This window comes from Falco biarmicus, chromosome 16 (genome assembly GCF_023638135.1).
Source record: "Falco biarmicus isolate bFalBia1 chromosome 16, bFalBia1.pri, whole genome shotgun sequence".
In the NCBI taxonomy this organism is placed as follows: Eukaryota; Metazoa; Chordata; class Aves; order Falconiformes; family Falconidae; genus Falco; species Falco biarmicus.
The window spans coordinates 3,272,384-3,289,989 of NC_079303.1; the positions used below are offsets into that span (position 1 = coordinate 3,272,384).

General features: G+C 49.4%; 1 protein-coding gene across 1 annotated transcript; it reads left to right on the top strand.

Annotated features, from left to right (window-relative positions):
• The first annotated feature begins 8,905 nt into the window (after nt 1-8,905).
• Nucleotides 8,906-17,302, top strand: MLN (motilin). Its single transcript, XM_056361847.1, has 5 exons — nt 8,906-9,040; nt 9,987-9,995; nt 10,577-10,678; nt 12,087-12,195; nt 17,205-17,302. The coding sequence occupies exons 1-5, from the start codon at nt 8,921-8,923 to the stop codon at nt 17,300-17,302; spliced, it is 438 nt and encodes a 145-aa protein (XP_056217822.1). The 5' UTR covers nt 8,906-8,920.
• The last annotated feature ends 304 nt before the right edge of the window (nt 17,303-17,606 follow it).

The window sequence follows — 17,606 nt, forward strand, 5'->3', positions numbered from 1 at the left end:
TTCCATTTGGTTTTCCCAGCCCCACGTCCCAGCTGGGATGGATGTGCCGCTGTTTCGCTGATCACCAGGTTTCTTCCATGAGGAACGCTCGGCAGTGAGCACACTGACTTGCCATGTGCACTGTCTCTTTTTCGCCCCGAAGGCATCTGACCCCGTTTCCTTGTTGCCTTGCAGAATGAATTGGTGCCTTGAAAGCCTGAAAGGAGACAAAGCAGCAGCAAACTCTTCTCCCCTGTTGCAGATAAACTGCTATTAACTGCTGAGGGTTTCTGGAATGAGAAGGGCGACTCTCCATTGAAAGCCCTGATAAATCCTGGGCATCCAACATAATCCAGTCCACTGTATCAGGAAATCTCTTGGGAGCTGGCAACATTGAGCACAGCAATGCCTTTTCATGCTACAGTTCTCCCAGGGACAGATAATTTCCATGGGCAACAACTGCAATTGCTGGTGGTTGGATCTGGACTGCTCTTACCTCCCCTTCTCAGCAAAACAGCCGCTGCCTTCTGCAGCGAGACGGGGTTTACCCGCAAACTTCAGCTGCGGCGGTGACCACAGGACTGAATTTTGCGTCCCATGTGTGAGCAAGAATGTCATACATCATCCTCTTGCTGACTTGACAGTGCAAGCGGCCCTGCAAAGCAGCAATTTAATGCACTTCTTAGCGCCTTAGCGTTTCGTCTTGCTATGCTTAACCTGATATATTGTTGTTTGATATGGGAACAGCAGGGGGGGTAAAAGGAGGTAATAAGAAAATAAAAGGTCAGTGGGTGCCTGATGTGTGTAAAGGCTAAATTGCTCTTTCATCAAATCTAATAAATATTCCCTGTGAGTGGGGTAGGGAGCTCCTTTTCTGAAACGCTAAGTGATTTTCCTGCCTCAGAGCCTCAGGACTCAGCTTATCAGATGCAGGCAGGGTCTCCCATGGTCACCACCCACCAAGCCCTGCGTCTGCAGGGTCCCAGGAGCCAGGGCAGCAGGGGCAAGGGGGACAGCAGCCAGCCGCAGCTCCTTGCTGTGCATGAAACTCTGTTTTCCTACCATTCCTAAAAATATTCCTGAACCTTCAAGTGCAAACCCGGTGCTTTGGATTTGAAAACCAAAATGGAAACAGATGAGATGCATCCCATCTTGTTTTCTCACCTCCTCTCCTTTCTCTCTTCACTTGTTCCAGACTGGGGAGAGAGTGGCAAAGGAGTGACCAAAAATGAAGAAAAACAAAGCAAGAAAACATTTTTTTCTTGTTTATTTTTTCCCTTGTTTGAAAGACCAGAAAGTTTTTATAAGCTCAGAAATCTATTTTATTAAAAAAAAAAAGGGGGGGGACTTTTTTAAATTCTTTTTTTCTTCTTTCTTTTTTTTTTTTTTTATTCCAATGGAAGGCAATTGTTACAGGGTAAGACACTTTGGCCAGTGCCTGTCTCTTCCATCACTGGTAGAGAAGTTAAATCCATCCAGGCTATGTCCAGAAATACACATTCTCTTCTTTCTTTTGTCCTTCCATCAAGAAACTGGGGCAGCAGACAGAATTTCCAGGTGGTCCCCAGTTTTGAGGTGTCCACTTCGGGTCACCTCAAGCCTGGTTTCCAGGGAGGCTTTGGTGTTACAGGGTCTGGCACTCATTTGTCAGGTTTTAAATGCCTGGGGGATGCTCTTGCAGGTGTGTTGCAATGTTGCAGTGAGGATGCTGAGGATGTAAATCGGTGCAATCCTGCTGGAGGTGGGTCTGCTGCAAAGATGCTGCTCCATCTGGGGTCTCTTGGAGATGCTGGTGCTGAAGAGTTACTGAGCATTGCATTTGCAGGTGAAACGGAGATTGCTGCCTCTGAAAGCTGAGCAGTGGGATGCTCCATACCCTGTGCTGTACATCCAAACCTTCCCCTTCCCCATGTCTGACCTGCACCATAACCAGAGCTCACTGCCATCAGCAAGAGCCTGCAGGCTCTGGGTTGGCTGTAGGAACCAGGCAGAGTGGGAGGAGAGAGAATCAAGGCGAGAAAACTTCCCCATTAATCTAAGAAAGCATGATTTGCTGCTAGAACCAGGAGGGTGAACTGTTTTGGGGAGTCAGCAGGAGTTAAATCCTTGCTATCGATACTCACGCAGCCGTGAATTACACTGCCGAGCAGTGGGGAGAAATTAAAGTGGGCACCAGGCGAAGCGTGGGGATGGGAGGGGGAAGTCTGCTCCCTTAAAATATTTATGCTGCAAATTAACATGTGTTTTAAGCCTGTGATTCTTCAAATATTTATCTAGCGTTAATATTTTGAAAACTGCATTAAAATTTGCCACCGGTGCTTTATTCATTAGGAACGTTCAGCAGCCACAGACGGCAGCGCCTGCTAAATCTGTAACGCGTCCATGCAGAGCCAGCAGCTGGAGGATGGTGCCTGGGCTGTGAGAAAGCTTTCTGCTCCTACTTGCAAAGCAGGGAGCCTGAGATGAACTCCTTCCCCACGTCGACTTCAGCTGTGTGACTGCAGACGTTCGGTTCAGCAGAGCACGCGCCAGGTTTTTGACCCATCCGACTCCATTTGATGCGAGTGGGGTGAGGTAGATATTCCTGTGAGGATCGGGAAGGGGAGCTGGGGTTGGGGGACAGGTTTTTTTGTGGGTTTGGTTTTTTTTTCCTCCAAGCCTGGTGGCTGATGTGGGGCTGGTGGGGCTGTGAGAGCAAACTGGGCACGTACAAAGCCGCGTCCTCTCTCCTCACATGTGCCAGCCCCATCCAAGGAGGCTGTTGGATATGGATGAAAAGAAGGGGATTTGGACCACGGTGGCTGTCAGGGCTAGTGCTCTGGCTCTGACACTCACCCTGAAACTGGGAGCTTTGCTGGGGGGCACCCCAATGCCTGACCAAGAGCCAGGTGGAGCAGCAGAGCAGGATTTCAATCCTTCACGCTCTCCCCCTACGTGTTCTCCACCCGCTGCGTTAGCCTAGGGCTGAAATTCAGCTTCAGACTCATGTTGGCTTCTATCTCCTGTTTTTTATGCAACCCACTTGCCAAAATACCCCGAGCACAGAGCGACTTGGAGGGAAAAGTACAGGACATGGAGACAAATGCTCAGTGTCGCTGGCACAGGGAGCTCATTTTCCCTTGATTCCTTGACATTGCAATTGATACATGGCTTAATGGACTTTACTTCTACTGCCAGTTTCCTGTTGAAATTACTCCCAATTATGGCAAATGTTTAACGTTAGGTACAAGCAGAACTGCGAGCAACTCCATTTTGCACATCATGTTTTTGTTAAGCTTCTAACCTCTGCTGCAATTTTGCTTAATAAAAAGAGGAGAGTTTCAGGCACCTGCATCTTGTGAATTGTTGCAGGGACTGCAGCAGGACGGAGGTTTTGCACTATAATGCTAGGTAGTGAGATTTCCAGCTGTGATTTTTATTTTCATTTATGGGGACAGGCCAAAAGCTGCTTGTATGGACTGGGAAAACCTAGAGCAAGAAGGTGCCTGTTGCTCCCACCCACTCTGGTGCTTCCACTGGAGAAGTCTTGGAGTCAGGTCCCTTATTTTCAGCTCTCTGTTTCCTTTTCTTTTTTGAGTACTCTTGCATAATTAAGAGATGAACCTGGCAGACAGCATGCAGCTAATACAGATATGATTAATTTTCCTCTCCTCTTTTTATTTTAAAGGTTGTCCTTTCCAGTGCCGAAAGCTTCATCGCAGATGGATGGGAAACCTGCCAGCCAGCCACATTTTTGAGGTAAAAGGGGACAAGACATGGGAAAGTTTAGTGTTTTGAAAAAGTGACCTTTCTTGGTAATTAATTTGTCACTTCCCAACACCATCTGCTGACTCGTCAGCTGCATCCATCATAACCATGCAAAAAAACCCTGGAAAAGTCAATTAAAATGAGAACCGGTGTCAAATGGGCTTTGCAGAAATTCTTTAGCGAAGGGGTGGGGGTGGGAAATCACCTGTCATGTAATGTCCCTTCCACCAGCACACATACATGTGGTCCCAGGGAGAAAAACTGTGTTGACCTGTCTGGAAGTTTTATAGCCAGGACCACTTTGCTGCCTGGTGATAAGCCGCAGTAGATGCGCAGGGATTTGGGAAGCATCCTAGTGACTGCCACGTTTTTTAAGGAGGGCTCTGGTCCAAACTGAACATTATTGCCTGTAGTGACAGCAGCAAGTCCCTTGTGAGGCCCAACGCACAGCGCAGTGTGTACACGTTGTATTGACTAGCTGTGATGGAGCTGGGTGAGAAAAGTCATTTCACAGGCTTGGGAAATAGTGCTTCCCCCCTCGGTTTCGGCAAATAGTGCTAGTGCTTAACTCGCAACCAGCCGGGCAGGAATGCCGCTGCACACCCTTGCTATAATACCCTGTAAAGCCATTTGATGCAGGAGGATTTCATCGCTTCCCCGACTCATTTTTTGCTCTTGCATCTCGCCTGGTTGCGCTTGGGTTTCCTCGCGTGTCGCCACTCGTCTGTGAGAAGCACCAGGACGTTTCTGGCCTGATCCCAAACCCTCCAGCACCGGTGCCTGTTTGATGCTCTTGGGAGAGCAAAGATGAGATCTTACACAAGTCACTCGCTCTCTCTGCACCTCGTTTGTCTGGAGAGAGATGTCACTGCGCAGGTCCGTGTCCCTGAGGCGGATTGCTGCGTCCAGGGCTGAGAGATGCTCAGTTATGATGGTAAAATGGGCTGGTAAAAGGGGCCATGTGAAGACTCAAAATGGCCAGATAAATCCCCTGGACTGCTTTGATAACTCCCCACTTGTCTACTCAGTTTATAAAGCTCTTTGGTGATAGATTTAGTATCTATATTTTTATTTATTACAGCTCTAGCTCTAATTTATATATTAGCTCTAGATCCTTCCAGGGGATTTATTGCTATAAATCTATGGGTTTTGTAATGAAGGTGTGTCAAACGTCATTCTGCATTTTGCTTATTTTGTGGCAACATTGTTATTATCATGATTTGTCCACATTGCAGTAGAAATATAATTAAGACACCGTAATTAAGATATCCATTGTAATTGACAAGTCGTGGCAGTCCAGTGAAGCTCTCGCTGACTGGAAAAGGGGAAATGTAACCCCCATTTTTGAAAAAAGGGAAAAAAGGAAGACCCAGGGAACTACAGGCTGGTCAGTCTCACCTCTGTGCCCAGCAGGACCATGGAGCAGATCCTCCTGGAAACTGTGCTAAGGCACACAGAAAATAAGGAGGTGGCTGGTGACAGCCAGCGTGGCTTCACGAAGGGCAAATCGTGCCTGACAAACCTGGTGGCCTCCTACAATGGGGTTACAGCGCTGGTGGATGAGGGAAGAGCAACTGGTGTCATCCACCCAGACTTGTGCAAAGCATTGGACGCTGTCCCACTTGACATCCTTGTCTCTAAGCTGCAGAGAGATGAGTTTGATGGATGGACCACTCGGTGGGTGAGGAATTGGCTGGATGGTCGTGCTCAGAAGAGCTGTGCCATGGCCAAGCAGAGACCAGTGGCGAGTGGTGTTCCTCAGGGTCCGTACTGGGACCGGCGCTGTTCAACACCTTTGCCAGCGACACGGGCAGTGGGATCGAGCGCACCCTCGGCCAGTTCACTGTGACACCGAGCTAAATGGTGTGGTCAACACGCTGGAGGGAAGGGATGCCACCAGAGGGACCCTGACAGGCTGGGGAGGTGGGCTCGTGCGACCCTCATGGAGTGCACCAAGGCCAAGTGCAAGGTCCTGCACGTGGGTGGGGGCGATGCCAAGCACAAAGACAGGCTGGGCAGAGAATGGAGAATGGATCGGGAGCAGCCCCGAGGAGAAGGGCTTGGGGGTGTTGGTGGACGAGAAGCTCAACGTGACCCGGCAACGTGCACTTGCAGCCCAGTGCACCAACCGAATCCTGGGCTGCGTCGCCAGCAGCGTGGCCAGCAGGTTGAGGGAGGGGATTGTCCCCCTCTGCTCCCACCGGCAGTGCTGCATCCTGCTCTGGGGCCCCAGCACAAGAAGGACATGGACCTGTTGGAATGACTCCAGAGGAGGCCACACAGGTGGTCAGAGGGCTGGAGCACCTCTCCGTGGAGACTGGCTGGCAGAGGTGGGGCTGTTCAGCCTGGAGAAGGCTCCAGGGAGACCTTATAGCACCTTCCAGCACTTAAAGGGGCCGACAAGAAAGCTGGGGAGGGACTTCTTACAAGGGCATGTAGTGACAGGACAAGGGGGGGTGGCTTTACACTGAAAAGAGGGCAGATGTTGGTTAGATATTAGGACGAAACCCTTCACTGTGAGAGTGGTGAGGCGCTGGCACAGGGTTCCCAGAGCAGCTGTGGGTGCCCCATCCCTGGCACGGTTCAAGACCAGGTTGGATGGGGCTTGGAACCACCTGGGCTGGTGGCAGGTGTCCCTGCCCATGGCAGGGGGTGGCATCGAGATGGTCTTTAAGGCCCCTTCCAACCTGAACCATTCTAGCATTCCATTATAAGACACAGGCATTATTTTTCTGCTGGTGCACTCACATCATAAAAGCTTTATCCTGCAGGGCTCATGATCTAAAAAGACAAGCTGGGAGAGATGAATTTCTCCATCTTATTGATAGGGAAACTGAGGCATCTGCCTTAGGGAACCTGCCCAGCTGTGGGAGCCACCGAGAACAGCTGCCATCTTGGGGAGGGAGGAAAGGGGGTCTTCCTGGAAATGAGAAACTCTTAAAAATCCAATGCAGATAACCATGTTCCCTGTCTGGCAAACCTGTTTCCATGCAGGCCAGGAGTTTTTCACCAGCTCTGCTGGAGCGTGGGCAGCTGCACAGGTAAGTCGTTGGACACCACTGCCTGTGTGCTTCTACACAGGGTGGGAAAGCCAGCAGGAGCGTCCAGGCGTGAACAGGAGCAAGAAGAGGTCTGACCTGCAGCACCCCATGGCTGTGCTCACCAGGTAGGTGCTTGGTCTCCACTCCCACTTGTGAGCTCAGTGGAGTGGGCATAGCATGGGTGCTCAGACAGGCACCGGTGTTACCAGCACACGTTGGTTTCAGTAGAGAGCTCTAACAAGGAGGAGGGAACAAAATCGATGCTTAAACAAGGGAAAAAGTGCTTTCTGCTCGTTCCCCATCATAGGAGCATCGATTCCACCAGCTCCTGCCTCCCTGCTTGTCATGAGTACCCACCAGACACCGAAGCATGCTACAGAGGCACGGGGAGCCCTGGGTGCCCTCTGCGCTTGAGGAGCTGCTTTGAACAGACAGAAAATGAGTCACAGACAGTTCCTATTGACAGTAATTACTTGATTTTTTTGGAAGACAGTCTGTAGATAAGCATACTGTCTTGTCACTATGCTCACGACAGTACTACGTGGATGTTCACCCCTCCTGCCCCCAAACTGGCTTTTCACCTCATTTTACGCAGGTGCGAGCAGGACTGGGCAGCGCTGCACCCAGCCTCATGCGACAGCAGTACTTTGTTGTGCTGATGTTGAACTTGGGATCTTCCTGCTTTGTACTTTCTCTTTGTAGCCAGGAAGCAAATTCACTAACAACAAAGCTCATATCTGCCTGGAGAGGCATTGAGCTAGAGATCTCAGGTCTGAAAGACATGTCCTGCTTACAAAATAAGGAAGGGACATTCAGAAATGACATTTTTTGACTGGAGTAATGTGTGGGAGTGTTCCTCTGGGGGGAGAGGGAGCAAATCAATTCACAAAGGGACCAACAATAACAGATGAAGGAGGTGACTGGGTTTATTTCTTTGTATATGGCAGTATTTTACTGCAGTGATAAAATAAATGAAAAGGCACAAAAGACTGATGCTACTGAGATAACACCATGTTGTCAGCACACATGCGTATCAATATGTTGTATTACAAGGGGAGAGCCTGAGAAAGCCTCTTTTGATCGCTGCAGCAAATGGTGCCTCTAGCTGGGTCACCCAGGGTGATGCCCCAGTGCAGTGATGGCTTTGATGACCCAGTGTAGGTGGGCAGGGGTGGGGATGGCACCTAAGCAGTGCCAAGGGGGGGGGGAGAGAGGGGCTACAGCCACCTTCACTCACTGCCAGCCCTCTCCTGGCCTGGCATGCAGCGGGGAGATGTGACTGGCAAGTGCTACAGAAAGGGAATATTTATTAACTTCCACTGGTCTTCAGTTCAATACTTGCTGATATTTATGGGAAATCTAATCTAGGGGTCAAATCTGACCTAACAATGTCTTTTCAATAACATCCAAATCAAGAGGTTTCTGAAACTAATTAAAGATCAGGCTCCAATCAGGTGGAGTAGTTAAGCTGTGGGACCAGACTTCATTAAATTCGTCCAGAGAGAATATTTTAATATTTAAAGAGAACATTTAATGTTTACGTAAGTCCTCTTCTGACGTGAAGTTGCTGTTAAATCACTTCCAAAGGTAGTTCTTAAAGCCCTTTATACTAGGTTTTTGTAGAGCCGGACCGGCAAATGCCCTTCCCAGCTCTCTTGGACCCAGTGAGGCTTACTGAAGGCTTCAGTCCATCAAGGAAGGTTTTCACGGGTGAGGAATATGAAAACAAAATTTAACAAAACAGCTGTCTTAAGGTTTTTCTCTCTTGCAGCATCACTCTGTCTCCCTTGCTATCAGTGGGATTGATGGGAGCATTTTGCTCTGGATGTGCACGGGTCTTAAACCAGTACAGCTGGAGGGCTAAAGCTTGCAGAACAGAGGGAGTCTTTAACAGTGTTGAAGGGCTGGGCTTGAAGTCTCTGGAGATATTGCTCGAGAACAAATCTGTTTACAGAAAAGCATTTGAGAGGAGAATTGTCAGTCAAGCCACTTCTATTCTCAGCTCATGAGCAACTGGAAGAGTAAATATACCTCTAGTTAGCTGATGAATAAATTGGATTGCAGCTGATCAAAAGCCAAAGGGATATCTTGTCAAATGGCCCTCTCCGCTATCACCCTGCTATCTTCTTTCCTGTGTTGTTCAGGCTCTCACGATGGTTTCAAAGGTGGCGCCGGCCAGTTTGCTCTTGGTGTACACGGTGTCCATGCTGGCTGAACAAACTGAAGGCTTTGTGCCCTTTTTCACCCAGAGCAACTTCCAGAAGATGCAGGAGGTAACCCATAAGAAATGTCCTGCAGGGGCTGGAGCCCTGAATAAACCGGGGAAAGTGTTTCTTCCTCCCTTATCCCCCAAGCTCTGGCAGGGCACACCGTGCCGCTGTTGTTTCCATCAGCTGCCCCTTCTGTTCAAAGAGGAGATAGGATGATAGCAGCAGTCCCTCGCTCTTCCCAAAGCTAAGGGCTATGGTAGAGGGCAGAGACAACTTTTAAGATGTGAGACTAGAAAAGGAGAGCCTGGGCTCCTTTACGTAAGAACTAAAAGACCTGTGAAGGGCTATCATCTTTGACTTGTGGGTCTCATTTTTCTTTCCTCCATGCTAGTGGCTGTAATTTTTATAAAGAAGCTGCAGCCTCCCATCACCATACTGATGGGTCTTTTTGTTGTAACAAATAATTAACCATCCTCCAGATGGTTGTCACCACTGGGATGTGCAAAGAGGAGAATGTTTTTTTTTCTTTTGATGTGAAACTAATACTGTTGAAAGGTGTCAGGCAGGCAGCCTCAGAGACTGCATCTTCTTAAACACAGCCAAAGTGAGCTTCCCCCGCATGACACAACCCATTCATACTGGAGAGAAATCTTGTTTCCAACACCTATCTACTTGCTGGATAGCAATTGCCTTTTGTGGGGAGTACAGTCATCCTTCAGCCTCCTTGATGATGATGATGAGACCCACGCACGGTCCCCAGATCAATTGTTCATACACCACAACTCTTGTAGCTGCGTGTCTGCTAGTGATTGAGGGTCTTCTGAATGTATGTGGGTGAAATCAGCCTTCCAAAGGCTGCCTCTCCTCCTCTGAGCACACATTCAAACCAAAGAAAGTGCACAGCAAGCAGTCAGTTTGACACTGAGCACAGCCTTTGCTGCATTTTATGTGTCCTGCCACGTTTGTCATATCCCAAAGCAACTTTGGCTTTTCTCTTTGGGCTGGGAAGAAAGGGAGGGTCCAGAAGCCAAGTTTAGCCCCACAGATGGGAAAGGGCTGACATCACAGACCTGCAAGAAAGGCTGGTTACTGCATAATGTCTGCGCAGAGCTCTGCATTTGCAGTGAGGCTGTGCAGGCTTTTCTTGAACTTCATTGCTGCTGCTACAGAAGAGAGCCAGGACGAGGCTCTGGAATAGCTCTGTAAGGTCAGTTTACTTGGCTACCATGTCCTGCTGATGGTGTTGTCTACGAGTGTCATGTTTGCTACAGGTCTTTACGTTCGATCCTGTAACCTGACCTCACACTCAACTTTGCGGAGTCAGAATTACAGTCCCTGAAGCCGTGCCCACCACAGTTGATGGGTCCCTTGCCGGTGAGCTGTGGCCCTGAGGAAGGATGCTGCATTGGCTGCTGGCAGCGGTCAGACCCCCAGTCCCTCTGGCTTTGTGTCCAGCTCCACAGGCTCCTTCCTGGCTGCTGGGCATCACGCTGTCGATATGGTGCACAGCAGGTTTGGTACCCGTGCAGTGCTGCGTCCCAGCATCGCTGCCCCATCTGCTCTCAGCTGGGAGATTTCAGGAGAACAAGAGGAACAAAGGAGCGCGGAAAAAAAAAATCTCTAGCCTTACTGCAGCAGCTGGAAGAGAAAGGCTCCTCTGAGCAGTCTGGTGCAGATGTCAACAAGGTCAGGACCATCCAGGTACGGTGAACCATGCGACTCTGAGGAGCCCATGAGGACACACAGGGGGACAAGTAGCCCAGGAGTTAGCCCACAGGGCCTGGCTACTGCAGAGTGTTTGGTGGTGCTGTGTGAGAAGACAGTGGGTGTTACCAGGAGCTCACAGTCAAATATAAAGGAGTATCACCCATCTCCTGGCAGCCCTGCCAGGCAGCTGAGCAAGGTTGCATCAGAGAAAGGTTTTACCTCCATCCTATAAATTATCTTGGACATTCAGCAGCTTGGTCACCCCCCAGACCCACCTGGCTTCTCCCTTAGGAGGATGGAAACAACATGAGGTCTGTCTTTGCCGTTCATTGAACACCAGCCAACTGCGAGGCAGGAATTTGCAGCTCTGCTTCAGCTCTGGGTTTAACTTGTCACTTTGTCACCCAGCTCCAGATTAGCTGTCTGGTGTCACCCCCGATCTCACAGTCCTCTGCACTGGCAAGACCTTATTTATAAACTTGGGTCCATACAGCTGCACCCCCTCGAAGTCTGTATGCAGAGCAGAAAATTGCCAATTTTATGGATTAAAGTGCCAGTCTAAGCCCTCAAAGGCATGTTTACCTGGTTACCCAAGTCTGAAAATTGTGCTTTTCCACTTGAATACAGGGAACTCTTTGCCCTGTCCGTGCAGCCACTCCTGCGGTGAGCTCGGCCATTCTCTCTGCCAGCAAAAGGAGCAGTAGGTCCACCCCAAACTGCGGGAGAGACTGAGCGGGACAGGCAGGAGGACTGGCTAGACTGGAATTTGGCCAAGACACAGGTTAGTGTGCAACTACTGCAAATGTGGTGCACCAACAATCAATAATAGGATTTAAACAGCAAGGATTCACAGTTCAAAGCATTAAATAAATGGCACATCCCAGCGTCTAACACCCCTCCCTGCTGCAACCACAAGCCCTCCTGTGCCTCCAGCCATGGCTGGAACAACTCTGTTTACTTCGGGTACATCTGAGCTACAGCTGGCTCAAAATCAGTCAGTCTGGAGGCGGGATGATGCCTCGTCCTCAGCCTTTACTAAGGCAGGGTGCTTCACCAGCATCAGTAAAGCTGATGGCTTGAAGGGTCAAGGTGTGAGATAGTGGAGGATTATAAGGTTCAGAAATTATTTTCTTCTTCATAGTCTCTGTTGCCAGGAGGTACCTTTATCTGTGTTTCTGAGTCAGCCCATAGATGATGCAATGCATGAAAACTTTGGCACCCTGAAGAGCACAAAATTGCATTGACTTCAAAATGTTTCCTTTCCCCGTATAAGGATCATCCTCATTCCTTCAGATCAGCCCCAGATCCTCTACTGACCTGAGCAAAGTGGGGTCAAAGCACCCCAGCCTGCCTCCCTCCGCTCTCCTCAGCTTTCCCTTGGCTTTACTGGCTTCCTCCACAGCTAGCTGATCCTGTCAGAGCTGGGATGTGGCTCACCCCAAGGCAGCTGGAAAAATACCAAGATGTCCTGGAGAAACTGCTAGCAGAGACGTTACAGGACACCCCAGACGGTACTGTCAGGAGGTTGATTTCTGCCTTTCCCTCCTCTCACCAGCTTATCATCATGAAGATATTTATATTCCTCAGAAGGGCTTTTGTGTCGTGTTTGCTCACTTTACAGAGTCCTCAGATACCCCACCCGCTCTCATGTACACACTCTTCTGGGAAGGTTATTCACTCTCTTAGGGTGCTGTCTGTGCCCTAGAGCTGATATTGACTGTTAGCAGCATTGCAACACTTCCCAGCAGCTCTCCTTGGCACTGCTTGCCACTTCCCTACTCCTCCTCCCGAAAGTCCTCAGTCTTCAGGGTGCAATTTCCAACAGAGCTGATAACGCAAGCTACACCTGCGAGGCAGCTCAGCACCTGCAGTCAGATCTGAACATCTTGCTCCCTGCACAGGGGCTTAACACTAACACTTAATTACAGCTAGAATTAGCTGCAATTCAAGGTGTTGAGTGCTAATAAATCCAGCTCTAGGCTTGGCTTTTAGCATATAGGAATGAAACAGAAAATACCCAGGGGCAGTAAGTTATGCAGCTCTTCCTGCCTGCAGACTTGAGGAGTGGTGGAATGGGTCTCACGAGTGTTGGCTCTGGACCTTTGCGTTACCTGCACTTAAGTGTCCCAAACCAGAGGGTCCTCGCTGTCCCTGTGGGAGTTTGCCTTCTAGCTTTTTAGCTGGGGAGCTGAGGAGAAGGAAATGGTATATAAAGCCTAGGAAAGACTGAATGACAAATTTAAGGACACTTGTTCTTGCCTTTCTTTTCTTTTTAGCTGACTGATATCTGCAGAATCAGAAGGGAAAGCACTGTAGCTTGCTGAAGCTAAAAGACTCCACTTATGTAAACGAAATCTGTAAAAGAGATTAACAACAAAATCTGAGGTGAGATAATAAAATGCGCAGTATAATTAAATGGAGGATTTGTGTCGCCTGTTCTGCATGCCTCTCAGCCAGATGGCAAGCAGCGAGTGTGGGAAAGAAGAGAGGGAGGGTTTCCAGTTCTAGAGAACATCACCGTCCTTCTGAGCAGTGCAAAGCATGTTGTAAAGCCAGAGTAATTAATCTTTGTGGGCTAACGAGTTTCAGCTCTCCCTTTTGGCAATGCGGGGAAACTGAGGCAAATGTTTACTGGATCTCCTAACCGGTGACACAAGTGTACACTGAGGAATGTTGGGTGGGTGACCTGGGTGTCCCTAACCAGGCTCCCTGCTCTGGAGGTGGGAGGACACTCTCTCCCACACTGCTAGGAGAAAGCAGGAGCCCTGATTTACAGTTCCTACCTGCACCCTTAACGCCCTCTTACTCACCCAGGCAATATAAATCTAAATAATTTTGTGGGGAGCATCTCTCCGGTCACTATGATGCGAACAGGCACAGCGTGTGTGAAACAACACAGAGCTCTGGCCTTATTTCTGTCTCTCAAACAAACCTAGAGGTGAAATCGTAATTCCACGGGAACATACTGCTCTCCATTTACATACCTTTGGTTTATTTTAGAGCTGCTCCTTTATATTGGCAGGAAATCCAACATATGTAAAGTAAGGACAGATGAGAGCAATGGTATGTATGTGAATATATCCAATTTCAGTCCAATTTTATCCTCCCAACCTAACACAATTTCTGTTCTCACTGTGGCTCATTTAAATAGCTGTGTTTGTGCTAGAACAACTCTCCCGGTACGTTCTCTGCTGCAAGCCATCCCTTGGGAGAAAAGAAATCTCTCAGTGTATACATGGAACAGATTCCAGCTTTAACATTTGATTCAAAGGCACACTTCTAGTCCGTGGACTGATCAGCTCAGTGTAACTCAAAGTTTGCAGGGATTATTGCTGAGGCAGGTTGAGCTATGAAATTACTATAAATGAGTCTGAGCGGGAGGAAGATAGAAAATTATACATTCCATTAGGCTGAAAGTGAAAGCGACTGCATGTATTGCTGGGCTATAGGAGCTCAGCTAGTGCAGATCCGTCTGCAGTGGAGTGATAGCCATGGAAGATCTAGGATGGAAATCACCAGCAGAGCTGCATCACATTGACACCAGCGCCCAGCAAGATCAGAGGCAAACCCCTTTGCTTCAAAGGGGGTGTGTTGACTTGTTATTTCTGAAAGACCCAGACCTTTATCCCAGGTTTAATTTTGCCCAGCTGTAGGAAAACAAGGAAAATTTCCCCTTGAGGAACAAACTGCTCCTAAAAACCCTACATAAGCTCAGCGGCAGGTCAGAGTTGTCTCCCTAGCATGCCGTTTTGTTCAGCTCTTTCACTCAAGTCGTTTTCCAGGCTGATCGGTCCCCTGTGCCATCGAGGAAGGAAAGTTTCCCAGTGGCAGCGAGAAAAAGTAAATGTGAGCCTCTTGGATTTGCTTCCTGGACCCTTTCCCACCAGAGTGATGGTGAGGCTGATGCTGCAGATATTTCCACGAGGAGATCCACCAATGTGACTTCGCAGGGATATCTCCCCCTCCTCTTAACGCTTGGACCCAGACGAGCTGCAGCAGCAAAGGCCTGCTTTTACCCTGGCCACTGGTTCTGCCAATGGCTCTTCCCAGTTGACCCAGCGATAAATGAGCTCAGGGATGTATGGCTGGTTGTGACAGTGACCATACGACCCCCCCGTGCTGTCCTGTAGCAACAACTGTTGCCGTCCAAATACACAACGAAGTACAAGGGGGCCTTCAGCTTTTGGAATTAAATTCCTTCCCCACGCAGGGGCCTGAGTGGTGGGAAAGAAGCAGACGCTCTTCTGCTGGAAGGAGAAGATGGATGGAGCCCAGGCATGACTCCCACTGTCAGGGCTATAGCTCTTGTTAAGAAGGAAAGTGGTCTCCCCGTTGCAGGACAGATCTGTATCTCCAGTGCTTTGGAAGGCTGCTCTGGCAGCCAGCCGCACCGAGCTCCATGCCTGCAAGCAGGTAGGAAGATCTTCCTGCTCCAGAAACCAGACAAGAGTGTTGTGGCAGGATGAGCAGGCACGCAGTTGGGGGAAAGAAGCAGGGAAAGGAGAATAGGGAGAGAAAAGAATGAAATCGGCACTGACTTTTTAACCTAATAAGAAGCTCAGCAGGCTGAGGACGTGACATACGATCAGGAGGATGAGAAGCAGTGTTCTTGGGTCACACCTGTGCCGTGGCTGTGAGTGACAGGGTGTTAAATCGGCACAGTCGGCTCCTAAGTAAGATTTGACACTTCCCCAGTGACATATGCAGGACTGTCGTCCAAATGCCATGGGATAAGACGAGGGGGTGGGATGGCGGGTTTTTTCCAGCAGCCCGTCAATCAGGGGTGGAAGGGTTCATCTGCTGCCCATGTTTTTCGGGGTGCAGCACGCTCCCCCCTTCAGGCACCTTATGAAGATGGTGCAGATCTATTTCTTCCCCTCTGCTTACACCAGTCTTGTCTTCATACTTCCAGAGGAGAAGCAGACGGCATGGCACGCCTGCTCTTCTCGTTTGATATCTGAGTCACTGCCAGTAGGTCTAAGGCAGCTTCTGAACTAGCAGGGAAGGTGGAGGCTGTCCCCTCCTCACTGTCCCATCTTCCCACATCCAGCTCAGGATATTTACAGCCAAGATATTTAAGAGCTACGCCGTGGGCTTGGAAACTGGCTTTTCACAGTTGAGCATCTCTGAGCATCACAGCCCATCTGCAGCATCAGCAGGCCTGTGCTCGCCCCAGCAGCCTTTGCCGCTGCCCAGAGCTGTGAGGATGACAAAGGGGCTGCAAAAGGCAGAAAATCCATCACCAGCCTCACCAGCAACACTGTGGAGAGGATGATGGGAACAAATAGGGGACTGTCCATGGGAATATAGGCTCCGTCATGTCTGAGAGACAGAGGGCTGTCTTCTGTTGGCTTCTCCAAGGTGTCCAGATACCTTCCCAGGGAAGGCAGGGATGCTCCCAAGGGTTCTCTTTCTAGGGAGAAAGGGACAGGGGCCGTGGATTTCCCTCCACAAAGAAGAGGCATCTGTTCCTGCTGAACATCAGCACCACCAGCCTCCCTTCTGCAAAGGAATTGCAGCTTTTCCCCAGCCTTCCAGTTCTCCACCACCACTCACTCCTATGTTCTCCCCTCTGAAGCTCATGCACTGAGGCTGCTGGGCCAAACTCTGTCGTGGTGTAACTTCCCTGACCCCCAGAAATACAAGAAGTTGAAAAGGGTGAGCTGGGTTCCTTGTTTGGGTTTGGTTTTTTTTTTTGCTGTTGTTCATTTTCTCCAAAGCAAGAGGAGTTCACTTCATTCATGGGCTTGTATGAGCGCAGGCTTAGATGCCAGCATACATCTGCATGTCTAGGCAGAGCTTCTCCAAACTGAAAGCTGTGAGCTTATAGCAACTGTGTACTAAGAGCATATTCTAATTCTGTATTCACATTAGACATGGCTTTAAATTATTAGCTGTCAGTCGTGCTTTCCAGTTAGTGAGCAGGGGAGGCTTGGCTTAGCACATTCACACTTCCCATCGGAACTGAGTATGCTCTTTTAACGGGCTCCCTGGCCTCTACTAAGTACATATTTGTTGTTGCTAACCAGATTAACAAATCTCAGCATCTTGTTGCTGCTTTCTTGCGAAGCGAGGCGAGCTTTGTCTGGTGGCCTAAACAAGAAGGGCACAGCAGCAAAGTAAGCGTGAAAGGAGGGGTATCCCTAAAGAAGTTTTTATGCCATGAAGGCACAGTTTAGCATTTCCAGCCTCATGGTAGCAAGCGGTGGGGTGGATCCACGCTGAGCTTTCCCGGAGACCCCTCTGGCTCCCACTTTCTGCAGGTCCCGCTCCTGAGGGACCATGAAGTTTCCACCACTCCGGTATCATGTGTCAATCATAAAAACGGCGATGCGCAGACAGTCTGCATGCATTCATCACTACTTTTTCATTATCTTTAATTAAATTCTGATATTACGCCACAGTATTTCAGCTGCTTTCATTACTTTCTTTATAGGCGGCAGCAGGAAAAAGCAATTACTGTACATCACTGCCTTGCCAAAATAAATTTTCAAGTCAATGCCTGCTTTTGCCTTTTTAGGCTGCAAAGTATGCAGGGAACCTCCTTCCCCGGCAAACATCCTGAGGACCCTTATCCTGATCCTGCCGAAAGCGGTGGCAAAGCTCCAGCCTGCTTGATTGGTGCCAGTTAAACAACTGTAACTTGGCAGCGGTGACAGGGCTGAGGAAAACGTGTGTGTGTTGGGGGGGTGGGGGTGGGAAAGACACTTCTTTCTCCTCATAAATGTCCCTAAAGGTGTCAGCACATCGGTGTAGCTTGGTTAGGGTGAGGTGAGAGGTGCTCAACCCTCCTGCTTGCTCCTGAATGGGGTCCCACAGAGCGATGGGGCAGTGACACTGGCTGGCCCCAGATGCTGCGGGTGCTTTTGCCCTTCGCTTTCTCCATTTCTCTCCCTTTCCTCTCTCCTGAGATGAGCAACAG